The following is a 22,566-nucleotide window of genomic DNA, read 5'->3' on the forward strand; positions in this document are numbered from 1 at the left end:
AAAATTATACTAACTACAGGAAAGCAATTCCAGTGCGTGACAGGTTAACTATAACTTTGCGATTTTTGGCAATTGGCGACTCTTATACAAGCATCAGTTATTTGTTAAAAGTTTCAAAAAGTGCGATATCTCTCTTTGTGCCGGATGTTTGTGAGGCTTTGATATGTTTCCTGAGGGATTACATACAGGTGATTAAATGTTAAATACCTGTCGACCACGTGGAGCCGATAGGTGGGAGGGGTAGCGGGGTTAATTGCAGACTCAAGTTGCCGCTCAATTTGGCGCTGCAACTCGTATTGCCGACCGAGGTTGGCAACCGCCTTTGATCTTTACCGACTTCAGTCGGAAAACCAAATTTTGGTTGTCAACTCGGTCTATATCTGTTTTTAACGTCTGTTTATCTGTTTTTAATAAAGTTGCGTAACGTAAAATCGGTCTGCAACTACAGTTGGCAATGCGAGTTGCAGTTTTTTTTAAGACGTTCAACTAAGAATTGCCGATCAAAGTCTGCAATCATTGGTTGCCAACTCCGGTGTAAACGCGGCTTCAGTGTTATACATAGGAACTGCTGAACACAATCTGGGATGTTGCATATAATTAGTCAACATCTGATTTTTTTATTGATTATAAATAACTTTCTCAAAATATACAAAGTATTACGCATTCAATGCATCGGTTGCGTAGTTATCACTTGCATTTCTCTAAATTTACAGTTTTATTTGATATAACTAATTTTATGGAGTAAAAGGTAAGTCTTATCAGCCAATAAAATGCGAGCAGCACAAATGCCAACAAGGCGGTGAGGACGAAGATGACGTCAAGCAGCAAGTACTGGTAGAGCGGCATATTGACAGAAGCTGGCCGCAAGTGTGGCGCCCCCTGGTGTCTGATGACGTACTCTGTCCAGTACACTGCTGTCTGCAGCGGCGTCATCGGTCGGTCTCGGAACTGCTGTGATAGCCGTCTCATGTTATCTTTGTACCTAAGATGACCCCAATTAGATATTTGTGATGTAGCTTATTTCTTCTACTAACAGTAATTATGTAGGTATATTTTTATCTAATATGGTAGTTACGAAAGGACCTAAGATTTACCCTATAAAATATTGTTAAACCTTAAAAACTACTATATACCCATTTGGTATAAAAATTATAGATGACATCTAATTTTAAATATTTAATTAATACACGTTCACACCATTTGTTGTTTTTGTAAATTATTTAAAGATTTAAGCAAATTTTAATATTTTAACAACGATATAAACATTATTCCCTAAATAATCAATAAGAAAATAAAAAGCACTGAAACCGTGTTAGTTATATCTTTAATATGAGATATCTTCCAAAATTGTAACACTAAATATAAGGGTATAAAGGTGTAAAAGTCTATCACGTTTTGAGGTTGACGTGTGTTTAAAATCAAAATAGACTCTGGCATAACTGTTTCATAAGGTGAATTTAAATCATAGACGTAAACGGCTAACTTTCACTAGCTGTATGTGTGTTTACAATATAATTGTTTGAAGAGCTGACTGTAGTGAAACGACTTTTAGTTTTAACCCATGAGAAAGGTGTTAAGTTTAAAACACTTTTACGTCCTTATATTTGGACGGAGAGTAGTGAGAAAAGCATTATTTTAAATTAATATTATTAATACCCATCCAATCTATTTTACTTTTGTTTATGAAATAAATTGTTTCGAATTTTTTCTGAATAAACAATTAAATTATAAAACACTAAAAAGCATTTGGATGCGTTCTAATAATACATTAAAAATTAGTTATCTTCCATAAATTATACGACTAAATTCAAGGGCGTTGAACACGTTCTTCTAGACTTAAATAAAAATAGACATACATCAAGTGAACATTTGGTATATTAAGACTCATTACGGCATAAAAAGTACAGAAAAATAAACTGATACAACGGAGTATCAAAGGCTCAGACAAAACATAAAGAACAACAACAATAATAATAATAATTAGGAAATAAGGAAAGACAGTCGCACGGACAGCCCTGTGACCTTTCGACCCTTATACTGTAATTTGGGTGCTTCCTTGGACCAAAAGAAACTATGAACCAAATTCAAATACTCCAGGACCTTTCTATCCTTCTATCCTACATACGAGTAGACGGACAGACAAGCAGAGAGACGGCCTGTCCTTTCACCTTTAGATCCAACAATCAATATCGTTGATATTAAATGGTTTTAACAATGAACACCAGAGTAAGATAACATAAATTAATAAGATTATAATAAAATTGGTTTCTTTGTCACACAACCTTACATTGATAAACTCTTTTTGTGCTTACGGAGTGCAATGCACTATAGCTTTCATGGAGCATTCAAAAGATATGGTTATATATACTTCCTACCCATAACAGAACAGGTTGGGTACATGTAGGAATGTATTTATAAATTAAAACATCAAATTATAACTTACTTTGGATTGTTTAGTATCTCATCCACGGCTATTCTTATTTTCTCTTCGGACAAGTCGTCGTAATCCAGCTGTATTCCAGCACCTCGTCTGACGATATTTGCGATGTTGACATACTGATCGGCGAAGAAGGGAATTCCGATCATGGGTTTGCCAACGTAGACAGTCTCAGTTAAACTGCTTAAGCCTCCGTGGCCGATGACAGCTACGACATTTTCGTGTTCTAAAACATTCAAATTAATTATACATTAGTTGTGTCATATTTTTATCATAAAGGCAATTTTGTTAAGTAAAAATAAGATTATTATAACATTTAGTAATTTCTTCCCTTGATTTTAAGAGGTTCCGTTATTCATGTCAAAATGTAATTTTTGTGTTAAATTTAAACGATAGTGGGCAGTCTAAAGGATACATGACCTATATTTGTTCAAATTATCTAAAGACTTTTAGTTTCCAAATAATTTTCAGATTATCTGTATACAATAGATGGATTTTAACAGTAGAATTAATCAATAGAGATACAATTTATTTGATTATGTTCAATATGTTACTACGTACTTTATTATTTTAAAGGAGCTAGGCCTATATTACAAAATTATACTAATAAATTCATTAAAATATAGACTGAACAGTCAATCTGAGATTTAACAAGTATCAGATTGGTTTGATAATTTATTGTTTAATGGTAAAAATTAAAGTATCATTTTAAAGACCATAACGGCGTTCTTGAATCTTATCAGACCCGTGGCGGCTTAAACGCTTAAAGACTTATTTAACCAATAACGTCCATTCAATGAGTAAAAGAAATAATTTAATATCAAACTTAGAGCTCAGTGTGTTCTATAGACCTCTTAACAAAATTCAAATAATGTCAATATAATTATCCATTGTAGTCGATAGGCCACATACCACATTTCAAATAAATTGACAGTTGGGAAAATAATGTAAATTATATTCTTATTTGCCAAATCTATGGGCTAATAATTTTCATTCTATGTGGTACGGTGTCCGTACAAAATTACGAACAGTGACAATTTCGGACGGTTTCGGCAAGGATACCACATGCAATTCAAGGAGGTGGAGGACAGAGTGACGGTATACCTATCATAATGTACAGTTACAATTTTGGGTATTAGGAAGATTCTGACAATGGTTGAAGATATTTGACCTTCGTAGTAAGGGCCAGAGTGACACTTCATGAATGCAGAGTGCAGGAAAGGAAAGGGCAGGGGTCTTATACTGATTCCTAAACTTGTACTGGAATATTCCAAAGCACAACATATACTAATTTACAAAACTTATGGAAGCTACAATATTTTAAAACAAACAAATTTTCGTTCTAAAATAAATGTTTCAAAGAATAAAGTTACAAAGTGACCACTACTTTCAAATAGTTAGTAATTCAAATATTCTAAACTATCTACTGTAGAAAATACATTTTAGTGTTTCTTATGTAAAGTGATGCAATAATATTAGTAGATATATCACAACATTTTTACTCAGATATAATCCATGAAAATTTTAAAACAAATTGATGGATAACGTAACTAGTAGTAAGTGCATATTTTAAACTTCGATGTATTACTCAAGTGTTAGGACAACACAATGATTTTCGCTACTCTCCCGACTCAATGTCTTTACATGTCTCAGTGCTAAGCGACTATAACTAGGTACTCATAAACATAGCAACACTGATTCTTACTACTTTAGTCTAGTTTGTTTCTCTTTTTAACGCATACGGTTAAAACAATCTTGAAATCCAAATCTTAACTTAGGGAGTACAGTAAGTAAATACATATCATGAAGTGTAAGTTATAATACAAAATATTTTCCCTTAACATCAAAGCTTTGGTTTTTAAGTAACCATTCGTAGTACGTGATTGTTTTTGGAAAGCCACTGAAACACATGTTGTACAGTATTAAGAAAATAGCAAATTTTTGCTGTATGGATTCCGTATATATATAAATTTAGGAGATTACAGAAATTGAAGTTATCCAAAATGGAATATACATAAAGAAATAGGGAAAAACGTTTTTGCAATTATAAGTGAAAAGTATTGTTAAAGACGGTAACGGTTTAAAATAATATTGCAGTAAATAATTAATACGTCCATATTTCGTGTTTTACAAAACTGCAACAATGCAATATTTTGAACACCAATAAAACAAAGTTGAAGATTTAAGGTTTTGTTTTTTGGTATCAAAGATAATTATACTTGATAATACAAAACACTTTCTGCCCTACCCAATGTTACACTACGGTAAGGGTAAAACTAATTCCCACTAATCACTACGTGCGACTGAGAAGGCTGAAATATAAGGTAATAATGTATGTTCAAAGAATACTATATTTATTTATTAGTAAATGTAATATCCGTTATCATTACCATGGTTTTGGTGGGTGAGCTATAACGGTGAATAGTTTTACGATAGAAATGGATTTCAAAGTTGGCTCTTAGAAATATTGGCTCCGAGACTAATACATTGCACTCCAAATGTTGTATGCTATAATGGGCAGTTCAAAAGGTGTGGTTCGATTTAAAAATAATACTAAATCTTGTTATTCTAAAATTGGTGAACTATGCACTGTGTAAAATTGGTTCTTAAGTTACGGCATAACTGTTTAACGTTAAGGGTACAATTTTGTTATTGCTGAGTTATATAACGTCCAACTGTAAAATGTCTTCTTATGTTACACGGCATAGCTGATTAAAGCTAAGGGTACAATTTTGTTATTGCTGAGTTATATAACGCCCAACTGTAAAATGTCTTCTTATGTTACACGGCATAACTGTTTAACGTTAAGGGTACAATTTTGTTATTGCTGAGTTATATAACGCCCAACTGTAAAATGTCTTCTTATGTTACACGGCATAGCTGATTAACGCTAAGGGTACAATTTTGTTATTGCTGAGTTATATAACGTCCAACTGTAAAATGTCTTCTTATGTTACACGGCATAGCTGATTAACGCTAAGAGTACAATTTCGTTATTGCTGAGTTATATAGCATCTAACTCTAAAATGAGTACTTGTGTTACACGGCATAACTGATTAACGCTAAGGGTACGATTTTGTTATTGCTGAGTTTTATAGCATCTAACTCTAAAATGAGTACTTGTGTTACACGGCATAACTTATTAACGCTAAGGTTACGATTTTGTTATTGCTGAGTTTTATAGCATCTAACTCTAAAATGAGTACTTGTGTTACATGGAATAGCTGTTTAACGTAAAAGGTATGTTATTGGTGAGTTTTATAACATCCGTTTTTTAAATTGTTATTATATTTCAAAAGGTGAGTTTTTAGCATAATTTCCTACTTTTATTCAAACCGCTGTTAGATGAAAAAATTGATTTTGGAATTTATAAATATAATTAATACTTTGAACTTTTATATACTTGTTTTATTTTTATTGTCACGGTCTTATAAATAAAAAGGTATATACATTTTTTAACAGTAACTGAAATGCTGAAAGCTAACACTTGAAGCGATGTCTGCCCGCTACTCAAATGATTTACTTGTGCACTCCTCGTGTATAATGATGAAACAATTTGAATATGAAAACTTCTTAATAATGGTTACCGTTGAAGCTTTTAAATAATGTATACTAAACAATCTGAATAACTTTTACACGGGGATTACGGAAATAAAGCTAAAAAATAAATTTAAATTAAACAAGACTTACAAAAAAAAAAAAAAGAAAATCTGACACATGTCAAGTGGAGCTTGCTTAGTAATTAGTTTTTACTTATTAAGTTACTTATGGGTTTCCACCACTCCAAAATAAAATAAAATAAATATTTTACGCTTGTGAAAATTCTAATTATAAAAAGTAACCACCATTATCATAAACTGATCTGAACAATACAACTTAAAACGGTGTAATTTCCCTAGTGTCGGTGCAGTAATTATATACCCCCATGTTTTAATTATGTTTTTGGCTAAACAAATAGTCCTATACAATATCCCATCATTTCACACATTTCCACGTCCAGGTTATGTTAGCTTATGAAGATAAATTATAAATCTTTATTTAAATTTTTATAAATTCATCATAGTTGGAATTTGTTTCTTACTTTTTTTATCACTCACGACGAGATTAAGGGAAACGTTTAATTTTGCACAACATTTTATGATGGTTACATTGTTAACGAAATCGGTAATGTATTAGCACTGAAGAATTAAATCGTTTGTTGCACAAGTTCTTTCAAGTATCTGTGATTTTTAATGGTATTCACAAATCAAGCTATGACCGGTAAATAGTAAAACAGGAGACAGTTTTGCTCTTTACTGGATATTTTTATATACACGCCATTTCAAGCATATTAACATTCTTACCCCAACTCCACATCTTACAGGATCATCATTAATGTATTTAATACGAGTATTTAATCGTACTACCTCAGCAATCAAGGACAGGAGGCTAGTCAGACCACAGACTGAGGATGCATCTTCTTGAGCTTTTATTTGGTTTAAATTTAGCATGGTTATATTCTTTTTACTTTGTAAGTTACATCAAAGTCGGTATTTATAAAATTACTAAGGCCGGCGTGACTTCCCTTTGTGTGTTTCTCGCGGCACGTAACGTACAAAGAGAAATCCAAATCCAAATCCTAATTTATGACACCCAAGAACATTTATCAAGTAATTTCTTCCTCTTTGACCTGTTAAATCGCAACCTACCATAACACGCGGTAAACTACAATTGGAAAACGTACATAGCTTCGTTTCTAGATCTGCCTGAATCGAACAAACATTTTAGCGTATGTTATCAACACATTCCCTACCCTAGCTGACAGTAAAAATATATAGAGTTAATGCCTCTATTAGTAATTGGGAAGCTCAAAGTTCAAAGGTAGCCGAAATGCTAATCCTATTATCTTTTCCTGATTAAATTTATACACTGCATATTAAAATCGTTATAACTAACGAATTAAATAAGCGATTGGCACGTAACTTGGAATGTTTATAAAATTAACTTTGCAGTAAAAGAGGGCAATTATGTTCATGACGCTCTGTGTTTTAATTATTTCAGCGTTTTTGTTTCATTACTTATGAGGCAGGTCTCTTATTATACGTTATTTTTGTTCAGACATCAATTTCCTTAACACTAAAATTATTCTTATCAGATGATTGGACAGACTAGAAGAGACTACCATTTGCTTGAACTTGAAGTAAATGATGATCCATCCTGTTAGTTTGCAGAATATACGGTAGTTGCCGTACATAATTCATATATTATTAACTGTATGTAAGAACCCCTTGTATTATATAGTACAATTATAAAAAGTGTATAAACAAATTTTGTATGTAACCTACGTACATGTCTGAAAAAAGTAATTTTGTAACTTACCTATCAAATCTCGCTGTGGCAGCCATTCCCGTAAAATAACATTAGGTGGTGCCTGTGGGAGAGACTCTTCGTATTTCATAATAACAGTTTGAGAAATTTCCGAAAAAACGTTCATGAACATCTGAATTATTGGCTTTTGTAAGGCAGACGTACGAACCAGTGATCCGAAGCTCATTATTATTACACCTTTTTTAGAGTTGTCTAAAATTTGTTGCATATCCTAAAACATGTTTACAGTGTATAAAGTCAAAGTATCGGCCAACCTTGAAATATTGTTTTAAGTTATAATATCAATCACGAAAAAGCTTCATCTTTATACAAGTTAGAAACAACAAGCATTCATAATTTTGAGGTTTCCTTTTTTAGAAAATTAATTTTTATGTCACATTATGAATTCATCTAAAGCTACAGGACAGGTTTTCGTTTTACACGTGAAGTATCATGTAGATATTAAAATAAAATAGCGGATCTTAACACTTAATATGTTCACAAACTCACTTCCCGATAACAATCTTTTTTTAATTTCTAAATCGATTAAGAAATAATCTGTGTACATATTGGCAAAGAAAGCTTGATAAGACCACCATTACATCTTTCGGAAGAGCTTTGTTTAGTTGAAAGTTTAACTACATATATTCTGTTTAGCAGAGAGGTACCATAAATTAATGTAAGTAAGTTAATATTAGTGATTTAACTAAAATCTATTACTAATAATTAACTGGTGTGTCGAGAACAAAAGATATTTACCTTCATCAAAGGTTGACTCTCTTTTATATGTATTCCTCCAATTTCAATGACACCAGGAGGGAAAGGTCGACTCTGAGCAAGAGCATGATAACTATTGACGAAAACTAGCGATGTATTCCCCACAACTTCATGTAGTGGTGGCAGAGCTTCACTGAAAATCTTCTCTACTGAATTTTGAGTCCATTTTGCATACACACAGAGATGCCAAAACTTAGTGTAAACAAGAACAGCAGTATTATATATCCTTTGCCATAAGGTCATCTCAGGACTAAAGCCTACGAAAAGATTAGTTATATAAGAGGGGTTATCTGGATAGCCGACCCTATCGGCACCCCAAGGCATTGCCGTGCTGGTTGTATAGGAAATCAGCGGAATCTTTAGTTTATAAGCCACGTAAGTAAAACAATCACTTGCAAACAATTCAGTAATTAAAAGATCGTATCGCTCTTTTGATTTTAAAACATTCTGAAGTTTTGGTTCTCCAAGAATTTTGCATGATTCTTCATTATATTCTCTTATAAAATGTATCGTTTCCCATGGAGATGGCATGGTCTGTCTGATCCTCTCAATAGAGAATCCACTTACACCGGGTGGGACAGAGCCGGAGCAGTCTACATCAGTATAGTTCGGGAGAGGTTTCTTCTGTGGAAACGAGGAGAACACAGTGACCTGGTGCCCTCTGGCTGCTAACTCTTGGAACAGCGGCTCTATCACAATCCAGTGACTTTTTGATGGAAACGGTACAAGTGCCAGAATTCGTGCACCATCACACACAGTAAACAATGGCAGTAGTATTACTCCAATATACATCTGAAAAAAAAAAAACTAAATGCGATTAACTTTATTGTTGTGTCCTTTCGGTTGAATTGACAGTTATCATTATTACAAACTGAAATATGAATAACCATCATTGAGTTATCACAGTGATATATTTAAGGTCATGCAACTACCTAAATAATAGCCATTCTCGAGTCATGCGACACTAAAAAGACAGGAAACGGGAAAATCAACACATTTAAATGAAGTAGGATGTTAAACATCAACATACATTTAAAATTATTCCACATTTAGATTGAACTTGAAGAAAAGTGGAATATTTCTAAAGTGGAGTTGTGAAGAATAGTCGTAAGAACCTACTGAAAACTATAAAACAATCCGTTTATTATTTAGTATAATAAAACTAAAAAAGCTGCGGTTTGAGTCATAAACAAAACACACACTGACTATTAACTTAGAAAAAGTTATCATTATAGAAATAAATGTAATTAAAATTTTCCATCCTAAATCTCAAACATAAAATAATAATAATTATTATGGTTGTAACGAAATTTTTAATTTTTGACGCTATATATATATATATATATATATATATATATATATATATATATATATATATATAGGCCTAAGTAAATCCAATATGTCAGAGATATATTAAGATAAAGCAACCCAAAATCCCAAAAAACAGTTACATAGTTCCTGTTTATATATTCTATCCGATTACCAATTTTGAAAAGGTTTGTTATGTTACTTGTAGATTTGGATGAAAGGACTAATTAACACGATGAGTACGCCATATCACGTGTCGTAACAGGCTTCACTGAGGGTGTATGAAACATTCAAGTCTATAGCTACATGTGTTACTTTATTAAACATATCATTGCACCCACTTTGCTTGCACATTTTTGTACTCTGTGAGTTTATCGGTACCGTCATGGTTTACCATAAGACCAATGTAAAAATACTTTTGCTTAGCCAAATCTCATACAGTTACATGCACCATCATGTAAGGAGATGTTGCTTATATATAAGTAACATACGCTTATAGTTACATATATAAGCTTTGGCTACATTAAAAATGCCATTTCTGTAGGTGAGTTATTTTTCGAGGAAGGACAGAAATACAACTTTTCAACCGTTCGCTAGCGCTCAGCCGATAAGTTGTTTTCCTACAATAACACATCAGAACCTTCCTGCTCTCTAAAATACGAAAACTAAAAAAGAATTACCAAAGTACACACTTTTTTCATACACAAGGCTCAAATGTTATTCTTATTGCAATGGCCACAATACTTTGTTTAAATAAGTAAGAGAGCGAATATTAATAATAATGTATTTTTGATTTTATATTTTACTAATAAATAAAGCTCGTAAAAATAGGGTCTGTTATTATCGACACTGTATTTATGTACTGTAAGTGCCACAACCATTTGATAAATTCTGTAATGACTAATATTTGGGAAGTTCGGATACTCATGTTTTGTCTAATTATTGTAAAAAATAAGTCAACTACACCAAACTTAACAATTTTAAATACTTTAATAATATTTATACATGGGAAAATAAAAATGTTTAAGCAAGCATGTGTTTTTCGTCCAAAGACACGGACTTTACTTAAAGGAAATTGATAATCATACTTTACAGGTTAAGAATAAGGGTACATTTTGGATGAGAACCTTACTAGTGGATACACTTTGTCCTGCTCGTATTGTGTGGTTAACTTACACAATACAATTAACATAAGAATGGTGTGGTGGTGTGTAATAGTCTCACAAATAAGAATTACTCTAGGCAAAATGAAACCTGGCTCGAACTTACATTATTGACGTAGGTTATCAATATTCAGTCCGTTATCACTCGGAACAAGCTGAGTGTATTGTGTGGTTAACTTACACAATACAATTAACATAAGAATGGTGTGGTGGTGTGTAATAGTCTCACAAATAAGAATTACTCTAGGCAAAATGAAACCTGGCTCGAACTTACATTATTGACGTAGGTTATCAATATTCAGTCCGTTATCACGCGGAACAAGCTGAGTGTATTGTGTGGTTAACTTACACAATACAATTAACATAAGAATGGTGTGGTGGTGTGTAATAGTCTCACAAATAAGAATTACTCTAGGCAAAATGAAATTTGGCTCGAACTTACATTATTGACGTAGGTTATCAATATTCAGTCCGTTATCACTCGGAACAAGCTGAGTGTATTGTGTGGTTAACTTACACAATACAATTAACATAAGAATGGTGTGGTGGTGTGTAATAGTCTCACAAATAAGAATTACTCTAGGCAAAATGAAACCTGGCTCGAACTTACATTATTGACGTAGGTTATCAATATTCAGTCCGTTATCACTCGGAACAAGCTGAGTGTATTGTGTGGTTAACTTACACAATACAATTAACATAAGAATGGTGTGGTGGTGTGTAATAGTCTCACAAATAAGAATTACTCTAGGCAAAATGAAACCTGGCTCGAACTTACATTATTGACGTAGGTTATCAATATTCAGTCCGTTATCACTCGGAACAAGCTGAGTGTATTGTGTGGTTAACTTACACAATACAATTAACATAAGAATGGTGTGGTGGTGTGTAATAGTCTCACAAATAAGAATTACTCTAGGCAAAATGAAACCTGGCTCGAACTTACATTATTGACGTAGGTTATCAATATTCAGTCCGTTATCACTCGGAACAAGCTGAGTGTATTGTGTGGTTAACTTACACAATACAATTAACATAAGAATGGTGTGGTGGTGTGTAATAGTCTCACAAATAAGAATTACTCTAGGCAAAATGAAACCTGGCTCGAACTTACATTATTGACGTAGGTTATCAATATTCAGTCCGTTATCACTCGGAACAAGCTGAGTGTATTGTGTGGTTAACTTACACAATACAATTAACATAAGAATGGTGTGGTGGTGTGTAATAGTCTCACAAATAAGAATTACTCTAGGCAAAATGAAACCTGGCTCGAACTTACATTATTGACGTAGGTTATCAATATTCAGTCCGTTATCACTCGGAACAAGCTGAGTGTGTTGCTATGAAAATTCAACTGGCGAACATGGGTTTATATCGCAAGTGGGTACTCATTTTTATCAGCACTTGAAACTGGATATCTGTCATACCTTTTTTGCGCTGATACACTCAATAAATCAGTGTCGCCAAATGTAATATTGTTTAGTACCACTACTTTTTTATCAACAGCATACGGGTTAGTTAAATTTATAATCTGCCTATTTTAGTTTTATTAGTCTAAGTAAAGTTATATCTATTTATATATCTTCACAATTAGGACCGTAGTTCTTTACGCATCTTTACAATAACATTGACATTGATATTTTACAAGAAAAATAAAACTAAATTTCGTTCTTGTGACAAATCTGACCAAAGGGCACGCAACCACAAGGAGCTGAGCGTTCTTGTATTCCACTATGTTTAAAAGTGCTACTAGTAAATGTCAATACAAATTCGTTGTTGTGACAAATCTGACCAAAGGGGACGCAACCACAAGGAGCTGGGCGTTCTTGTATTCCACTATGTTCAAAAGTGCTACTAGTAAATGTCAATACAAATTCGTTGTTGGCACTAAAGATCACCAGGTGGAGCCTTGGTGCCAGAATAGTTTGCTATATAATTACTCTTGACGTCTTGTGGTTGAATTGTCTTATAATAAAAAGTGGTTTGAACATCAAAGAGCAAATGTTAATTAAGGGCAGTTTTTGAATGACTGGATCCAAGGATGTAGATTCCTAATAACAAAATCGTTATCTAGAAAAATACTCTCAATGCCTTCTGATTGCATAGATTTAACGCATACTGGCATAAGATTTCTGAATATTTATTTATGGAATATACATGGAATCACCCTGAATATTATTTCGCCATCCCTTGTGCAAAAATGGTTCTCATGCAACTATTCTATTCTCGGTTAACATTTTCTTTTTCACGAAAATTTCATATCAAATTAATGCATACATATAGCCAAATATATGTATGCATTAATTTGATATGAAATTTTCGTGAAAAAGAAAATGTTAACCGAGAATAGGTTATGATCTCCTTCGGAGACAAGAGCGAAGGAGGAACAGGAGAAGAATAAGAAGCACCAAGGACAAGGATTTGAATCCCCCAGGGCAATAATACGAAGTTCCAGGACAAAAGTACTTTTCACAACAATCAAGACAAGTATTTACAGTTTCTCAAGTCACTTCTGAATAGTGACTTAATTTATGATTAATTTACAAACATAAACAGTCGTACAGTCGTGTAATGTGAAACTTATTATTGTTAAGCCCTAAATCCCTCTACGATAGTAGGCCATTAAACATGTAAGGACTCTCTATACTTCTACTTTAAAATTGAGATTCTTTCTTAGTTATGTAACTAGAACCTTCTGTTGATTTCGTTAAAATAAATTTCCATTCTCCCATATAATTAAGGATTGTTGAAAAAGATAAAGCTTCTACTTTTGCTCCTCCATACATGATTGTTGAGGACCTGTTCTATTTAGAACAGATACAGTTCTCCCAAAACTGCAGTTTACTTACAGACAAGGTAAGCTGTCGCAGTATTTGGGAATATGATTCCTAAAAGGTTACAGTATTCTAGATGTAAGATTAGTGTTGCAGTTGTTTGTTAACATATTTCGTTTTTAAGAATGATTGAAAGTGTACGTTCGTATTAACAAAGCTACTTCCGATGTCTTGTGGATGTTAATTATTAATATTGATTAATTGCATCCTCGGTTTCCGTAAGCCATCACTAAATATTTGGAATCTATCGATGATATTTTCATATTGGTAAGTCGAAATATTTGAGTTTTAACTTTATTAAATGTGTATATATCTGACTTAATACCTCTACTGTCATTGCCACTTAACTTATGTTCTCTAGTCCTTTCATAAGTAGCCTTTTGTCATCCAGTCAGTTTTAAGGCAGCTCTTTAGTAATTATTAAATTGGTCTCTACATTTCTCTGCCTACATATGAAATTTTTAGTTGATCCAAAGAATTATAGCTCTTATTTTTAAAAAAGCTCACTATTATTTCCAAAATATAGTATGAATAATTCTATTTCCTGGCTTTGAAACTTATATCGTTGCGTTTCTTAATATTCTTATTTCAGGTTTCTAGCAACTGTCTTTAGTTTTAGTTTTTTATGAATTGTCAACATGACAATACCTAGGAATCAAAAGGTTTAAAAACGATCTCTCAGGATAATCACCTAGTTTTGCTTAACGATTTAAGTACCTTAACTTTGGAATGTCTTTCTATATGCTTATATACTTTTTAGCTTATCTTCATGACTCAAGTCTCAAATACACTCTATCTGCAATTTGAAAATACAGTAAATGCAAGCCTCCAAGCAATGATTTTCAACGACGTGAATCCTACAAAGTTTAAGAAATCCGTGTATGGCTTGCAGTCAGTAAACTTATTTATGGCCGTATTTCTTGTCTACAAGCCACATAAATTTTCAGCGACGTATCCTCCTACAAAGTTTAAGGATCCGTACATGAAATGCAGTCGGAAAACTTATTTATGGTCATAATTCTTGCCTACAAGCTACTTAAATTACCAAAGACGTAACCTCCGACAAGGCGTAAGGAATACTTACATGGCTTGCAGTCTGCAAGCTTTTTTATGGTCTTACTTCTTTCCCACAAGCTACATACATTTTCAACGTGTTATCGTTACTATGCCCATGACCGCTTCGAATGTCCATTTGTTTGCCTTTGTCAAGTCAAGTTCGTTTGCAACGTTTAACATTGTGTTTTCTAAGATTTTAGATTTATCGCAAAATACGGGTAACAACGGGAAAGCACAATTGTAAGCACCTTAAGCACAAGTTTCAGAAATAAAAAAATGTGAATACTACTGTCAGATCGACCAAGTTAAATCAATAGAATCTTCAATTAAAAAAAGAGTCTCTGATTTCTAATACTACAGTCTTGAATACATGATTAACCACGTTAACTCAGAGAGTGAATTTATAAATTATCTTTTACTTCCGTATTTCGCTCAAAACGTTCAAAATAATATAACAATTCATACGTCCCTAAAAAATGTAGATCCCCATATACGATTATAAAATTTTGTGTTAAGCTGCTAACAATTTGATCATAGACGACTGTCTGTTCACACATAATGCTAGTAGTATTAGTAGTTCAATGATTGCTTCATGTTCATTCTGAGATGTCAATAAAGATTCTACCTATTGTATATTAGTCCTCACAATTCAGATTAAAATATTTTGAGGTTATTCTTATGATAGTAATGCTGTATAACTGGGTGTAAAGCATGCTTCCAGTTATTAAAGCAAAGGATTTATATTTAATCCCAGACTGAAAAAACATACTTTTATGGAATAGCATTACTTTTATGGAAACAAATTGAATCGGACTAGCCGGCCAGCAGTATTTGTTTTAGGTTGGATTGGGTAATTTATTTACTATAAGGATACTATATAATTTGTGTCTCACGCTGCATAATCTTCCAAAAATGTACCTCTGGCATTTCCTTCAGTCAATTTAATTATTCACACTGTATTCTATCATCACGTTTGCTAGAATCTAAACCACAATTTATTTGCTCATTATACCTCGCCAGACCATCTAAAAATCGTATCTTCTGTCTGTGCGACACACCCTGCTGTTATATTATAATTTTGATAACTTAAATGATTGATACTATTAAAGTTTAAAGTCTTATATAATACACGGACAAAATTATCAATTATATTTCGTACACTTTTAGGACAAGAATGAAACATAGCAGTTATCACAATAAAAAAGGATTTATAGGGTCTTACAAAATTAATTGCATGTACCACTCACCAAAGCAAAAAGAGCCACAGACGCTTCGCTTATGAATTAGTAATGCACATATCACGGTAATACTGTAGCGCGAATTGATATATAAACATGACTCATGGAATCTAGTCTGGTCTAGTCCACAGCCTGGAAGAGTGGGGGGGAGAAAAATGTGTTGTATGTACACCTGTGGCTGTGCTGTGCCTACGTAAACTTATAGTCAGAAAACAGAAATCCTGTTAGACAGTAAAAGGCAATATTCCAAAGCAACCCTTCAGTCACACAACTGACAGATGTCGTTCATCTTCACTTAACATCCATTTTATTTCAATGTTATCAATACTTACAATTTAAAAATACATCTGCAAATATATACTTCGCAAAAATTACTCTATTTAGAAAGTATTTTTACGGTTTGCATAGTTTGTAAAACAGGTTAAGAGAATTGCATAATTATACATCTCAACTGTAAAAAACTATTGTATTAGACAGCCGGCAGGCAAAAGAAGTATTATGCCGGCCTACTGGGTGATACTCTTCAATAACGCTCAGAAAAATGCCTTGGATGGAAATGCACCATCATGAAACCATGCACCGGTTGATAAAAATAGATAAACAAGAGTGGGATTGCTTTATAAACGTTAAGAACTATTGCAGTAATAATCTTGTAGGTTACCTATATAACATTGATCCTATAGATACCTAAATATCCAGGATAGTAGATATTGAAATAAATCATATAGAATCATTAAATTGCTAAATACAAACCATACACACAACACTTACTTCATTCAACGAAATAAAATCATAATTAGTAGACTTTGCTGATATCCCGACTAGACTGAGAAAAAGACGGACGTTGAGGCGAGAAGTAAAGTGTGATAAGTTGCACAACTTGCAACTAAGCTCTGTTGATATTAAGAGATAAGCTTATTTGAGACAAGAGTGTGGTGTGTAACACAGATGGTTTATCATATACAAACACAGTTATGTAACCACTGTGTTATTCATAACATCATCATTAACTACATCTAACTTTTACACGAATATTCTTCTATAATGATCGTTTTTGACTAACATAAAAGAGGAACCGGGCATTGTCTAATTTAAGGTTGTCAACAATATATTGCAAACAAATAAGATTTGAAATAAGCTGATATAAATCAGCTGCAATAGTGATTGCACACCTCATTTACTATGTTAACGCTTTAAACACTGAACTATATATTTATAAGAATTTTAACAAACATCACATCAATAATTGTAATGTGGCTTTATAATTATTATTAAATTAAAAATTTGAAAATGCTTCATTCTATCTAAACATTTATATATATATACATATGTTAAAATTAAGGTAAAATATAGTATGGAATAAATCATACTAAGACCAAAAATAAACATAAATATACACTTTTTATGTATTTTCTTGATCGTGGTAACAAGGCAAACTCAACATTGCCGTCGGTAATAAAAATCACACACACTAGCAGTGATCATACACGTGCAACGTCTACTAAATTGCGTGCAAAGCAGCGGAAAACTGTTAGGAAACCTACATTAGTTGTCTTTTGACACAAGTAGGCTTCTCAGAGCTGTGTATGTATATATATTATTGATCGAGAAAGAGGCCAAATCAGCTATGAAATAAAAAAATACTAAGATCGGATTAAACTACAATGACCATAAATATACACTTTATAACATATCATCGTGATCGTGGGAAGAAGGCATAATCAACATTAGCGTGGAAATATAATTCACTTGTACCAGCAGTGGTCATACATGTGCAACAACTACTAAATTATGTGCGAAGCAGCACGTAACTGCTAGTAGTGTAGACATAAGAGACAATTTCTTTAATTTTTACTTTAGGTTTAAATTATAACACCTAAATTAGTTGTTTTTTGAGAAAAGTAGACTTCTCAGAACTGTGAATATATATATATATATATATATATATATATATATATATATATTTTATTGACAGGGAAAGAGTCAAAATCAGCCATGGAACAAAATAAATACTAAGATCGGAGTAAATTACAATGATCCTAAATAAACACATTTTAACATATTTTCTTGATAGTAGGAAGAAGGCAAACTCAATATTGGTGTCGGATATATAATTCACTCGAACCAGAAGTGCTTTTACAGGTGCGAGCGAAGCCTGCAAACAAAATTTGTCCGTGGCCTCTAATCGGCAAAAGGACGGGGTATTTAATAATATAATAATCTAATAATCGGTATCGAATTCAAGATATTATGACAAAAAATATGGTCAAGTGGGTTTTAAACACACATTTATTCCTTTAACAATATGAATACTTCCACGAACCTAGATTTACTATCATAAAAATTTTAAATAAACATAAGATTTATGAGAAATTAAAGACAGAATGCCAACAATTAAAAATGCAAATATAGTTAAATTGAGTTTACTGTAACTATAGTAAAGATTTTATAAAACATCGGAATATACAAAGGTTTCTAAAACTTTCAGTTAGAAATAAGGCGTGTTCAATCTATAGAGCCTAGTTATAAGAAACGACTATCGATTGGTGGCCGTATAACTAACAATGTTACAGGAATCATCAAAAAAGCATAAACAGCGAGGAAAGGTTTCTTGTAAATAATAAGTTAAAACAACTTTGTTCTGAGAGAGGAAAAAAAATAGGAATCTAATTGATAAAAAAGGGAAAAGGGAAACTTGCAACAGACGTTTGGCAATGTTAGTAGCAAACCACGCATTCACATTTTTAGTAACACCACTATCCTTACTAGACTAGAATTTTCTCTCAAGGCTCATATTTTTATGATTATGTGGGCAGTGACCACGTTTCTGCCTACATCTAAATAATACCTCACAACTATCTCAGGGATAGGCAATTAACATATACGATTGCAACGGGCTGTGCTGGAGGGAGATTACATCATGAGCTGTGTAGGACTCGATCCTAACCTGTGAGATATCACCTACAATGAAATTCTCCTAATGAAAATGTCTGAAGTAAGCTTCTTTGTGGGATACGCCACGAAATTGTCGCAGTCGTCACTGCGAGGATCTTTGACGAGGCACAATGGCTACTCGACCGTTTCATACTGGGAGGGCTGGGGTGGATGATAAGTACGGCCTGACTCTGGCGACGGAGAAGACCGAGGTCGAGACGGAGACCAGAGGAAGAATCGATAGCGACCTTCTGGTTCAGGTTTCATTGGGAGATTATCGAGGCGAAGACCGTTGTGAAGTATCTTGCCGTAACGCTTCTTGCTATTAAGCTCACATTCAGGTAACAGATATCTGGTGCGAAAAAGAAGGAGCCGGTTGTTAGGCAATTGCCTCTTTGAGCTAATTGATGAAAAACGTCTTGGACCTATGGCGAGTAAATGGTGGCTGCTCATGTTGATCACGCATTTTGTGCTCCTGTCGGTTGTTATATATGGGCATATGATCTACCGAATTGGCCGTCCTCGTGGTGAAAGCAGGTGAGGGGAACGGTGTGGTAACACGCATGTAAGTACACATCACGAGGGACTGGCAAGAACGATAGCTGCCAGACAGTAGACAATGAATACAAACCTTATCATTGCAGTAGAGGACGTTGGACGGCCAAGGTACCCTGAGATAAGTGGTGAGGAAACACAGGGAGCCTCATCGGCTATGCCAACTTTCGAGAGTCCATGATTACAATTGGCAAGTTTGAAAGCTCAGAGTGTCCCTATGGGGTCGCGGAACACGACCACTCCAACCACACGTTCCTCTTTTGCAGACATTGGAAAACGAAATAAGGTTTAGAAATTGCATTAGGCCAACTCTCACCAGTCACCGTTGTTTAGAAATGGTCTCTACAGACAGACTTGGAGACTCTGCCAATGTAGAGAGTTCTGTAAACCAAGAAATTAGGAAAATAATGGTAATACAGCTCTGATGTTGCCTAACCGATGGCCTGTTACTGTAGGAGCCATCTGTAGGTTAAGTTGGAGTACTTTTGAAGTCCCAAGAGGGAGTGATGCCTGGGGCGGTGGGGAGTTAGTGGGTGCGAGTCCTACTCGCTAGCGGAATACTTTGACGGTCCATTAGTCCATTCCTCATCGCCACAAAAAAAACTACACTCGTATTAAGTAAAGTAAAGAATTATACGAAGTGTTTTTAAAACTCAAAATCAACATAGAATTCGAAAGTCAAAATATGTTGGAAGTTTCAAGCAAAAATTAGTAAAATAGTTATACAATGACCAAGTGACTGTTGTGTAATGTAAAAGCTCAGTCAGTGAATCTTCATGCAATATTTCGGTTCGTTTATGAGGTATTGTGCGGACAGACAGGCAGACAGATACGGTATGCAATTTTTCTAGCTGCTCGAGTCATAGTTCTGGCTATCGTTCACCCAATGAATAGCTTTAGCTGGAACGAACAATTTGATACAATGTAAATGTACCCAGTTTACATTGGAGCATGTTACTGGAAAGCATTTTTATAAATGAAAGTAGCATAAACATATATTAAGTGCAAATACGTGTTATTTTATTTTCAGGCCTTATGATGATTTTCAATTAGGAAGTAAGGTATACTAATCGTTACTAAAATTTAATTAAAGTTTACTTCTTCTAAAATAAGCCCACAGGGAATTTGTACTGAAATTTAATATAAATTTAGTGAAATGTTTTACTACAAAAAGAGACACACTTTATACTTCAAATTCAATCTTAAAATAAAGGATGATAAAAGAATTCTTAAAAATCCCTCACAGAAATTAAGTAACATGTAAAAATTCAATTCGTTAATTCAAGATTACGTGAATGAACAAAGAAAACACAAACATGAAAAGTACAAAAGATAAATTAGGAATTGTCTATGGTAATACAAAATTTATCTTATAAGTAAATATAAAAAAGATATATATTGAGAAAAGAACAGAATAATTATTTAAGTAAATAAAAATTTAAACTATAAAACAAACAAGGACACTAATTAAAATAGATGTTGGGTACGTGTGGGCTAAAACTCCTGTGTATTTTTAAGCCCAATCCCAGTATTTTTATAAAAGGTCAGCAATGTAAAAATAAAACAGATACTTAATAAAATAAAATAAATTCTTATTAGTATTTAAAATTTCTTATGTATAAGTAGTTAACGTATAAATAACCCATTTTAATTTTGTGTTAATATTGTGTATACATAAATAAAATAATATTGTTAAGATAATAATAATTCAATATTCTTAAGGCATGTATTAAAATAATTAAAAAGTAATATGAGATGAGTTTGGAAAATAACTAGATACTGAAGAAAGCATATGTTGGTCAAAGTTTAAAGGTAAATAACGTATTCGTTTATTGGCAAAGATTTTGTGGTATTCCAAAGGATGTTGAGGCAAATTGGTTTTAGGCAGTTCAGACGATCAAACATAAAACAATGTGATTGGATGGTGAAAATAAGAATAAAAAGATACTATGTGTAATTGTAAATTTCACGAAATTGCTATGTTATAAACATATGTTAGTATGTGTAGGGATATAATACACATCCAAATACTTTTTAGTGAATATACAGAGTTGTATTAGAGGAGTTATGTTGAAATAAAAGGTTACTTCTAACTTTGATGCTGTGAGGAGAGCCCTTGGACATTCCTTTCAAGACGTAAAATCCAGCCGCGCGCGGGAAAGGATGTGTGGCTGCGTAGTTTATCACTTAACACGTTATCACTTATCACTTTTCACTAATACTTGTGGAATGAATTTAGAGAGAAATTAAAGTTAAATATTAATTGTTCAATATTTAAAGCTAGAGAAAAATAATAAACATGACCGCGCAGACCAGATTCAGTATCATGAATGGGCGAAACGCGAACAAAGCGATCAGCTGGTACTGAAGGTTGATCCAAAAATAGAAGTCCAGTTACAGAATCAGTAATGTAGCGAGTCGGGGACCCAGAGGTAGCTCAGTGCCCTGTCCCATTCACTACAAGCGCCCCACTGTCCACTTCGAGTGATAGTAATAAACTTATATGTTGTCATAAATTAACTAATTGTCAGATTAAAGAGTTTTTAAAGCCTATACAGATTGGGATAATAATGTAAAATTATATAGATAATAGAAGTGTACAAATTGCAATATATAAAAGCAGTCTTAACTATTTATCTCACTGATATACGCCAAGCAAAATGTGTAAAATATAAAAAAACGACTCTTAATAAATAAGTTTATCTTGTATGACTGCAGTTACACCAAGCAAGAATTTCTCCTCTGATATCAGGGCTTCGTCCCACTGAAACCTAACTGAAAGAAATGTACAAGAAATGTTGTCAATCGTACATATAACCTATAAAATATATATTTAAAATTATTATTAAATTAATTTTATATACATTTATTATAAAGACCTTTCACTTATATATAACTTACTTCATCGGTAAACA

At 33.1% G+C, this 22,566-nt stretch overlaps 1 protein-coding gene across 5 annotated transcripts; it reads right to left on the reverse strand.

The window, feature by feature from the left end:
• Positions 1-601: 601 nt before the first annotated feature.
• LOC124354959 (UDP-glucosyltransferase 2-like) lies at positions 602-21,999 on the reverse strand. Of its 5 annotated transcripts, none has more exons than XM_046805788.1 (5): positions 21,746-21,999; positions 8,543-9,352; positions 7,796-8,015; positions 2,444-2,663; positions 602-982 (listed from the first exon to the last, which is right to left on the reverse strand). In XM_046805788.1, exons 1-5 carry the CDS (start codon positions 21,773-21,775, stop codon positions 688-690), a joined length of 1,575 nt encoding a protein of 524 aa, XP_046661744.1. In that variant the 5' UTR covers positions 21,776-21,999; the 3' UTR covers positions 602-687. The 5 variants fall into 5 exon arrangements, with proteins under 5 accessions (XP_046661744.1, XP_046661747.1, XP_046661746.1 ...); XM_046805791.1 differs by having other exon boundaries at positions 21,739-21,999; XM_046805790.1 differs by lacking the exon at positions 21,746-21,999 and adding an exon at positions 16,934-17,043.
• Positions 22,000-22,566: the final 567 nt, after the last annotated feature.

Source organism: Homalodisca vitripennis, chromosome 2 (assembly GCF_021130785.1).
Source record: "Homalodisca vitripennis isolate AUS2020 chromosome 2, UT_GWSS_2.1, whole genome shotgun sequence".
Taxonomy (NCBI): domain Eukaryota; kingdom Metazoa; phylum Arthropoda; class Insecta; order Hemiptera; family Cicadellidae; genus Homalodisca; species Homalodisca vitripennis.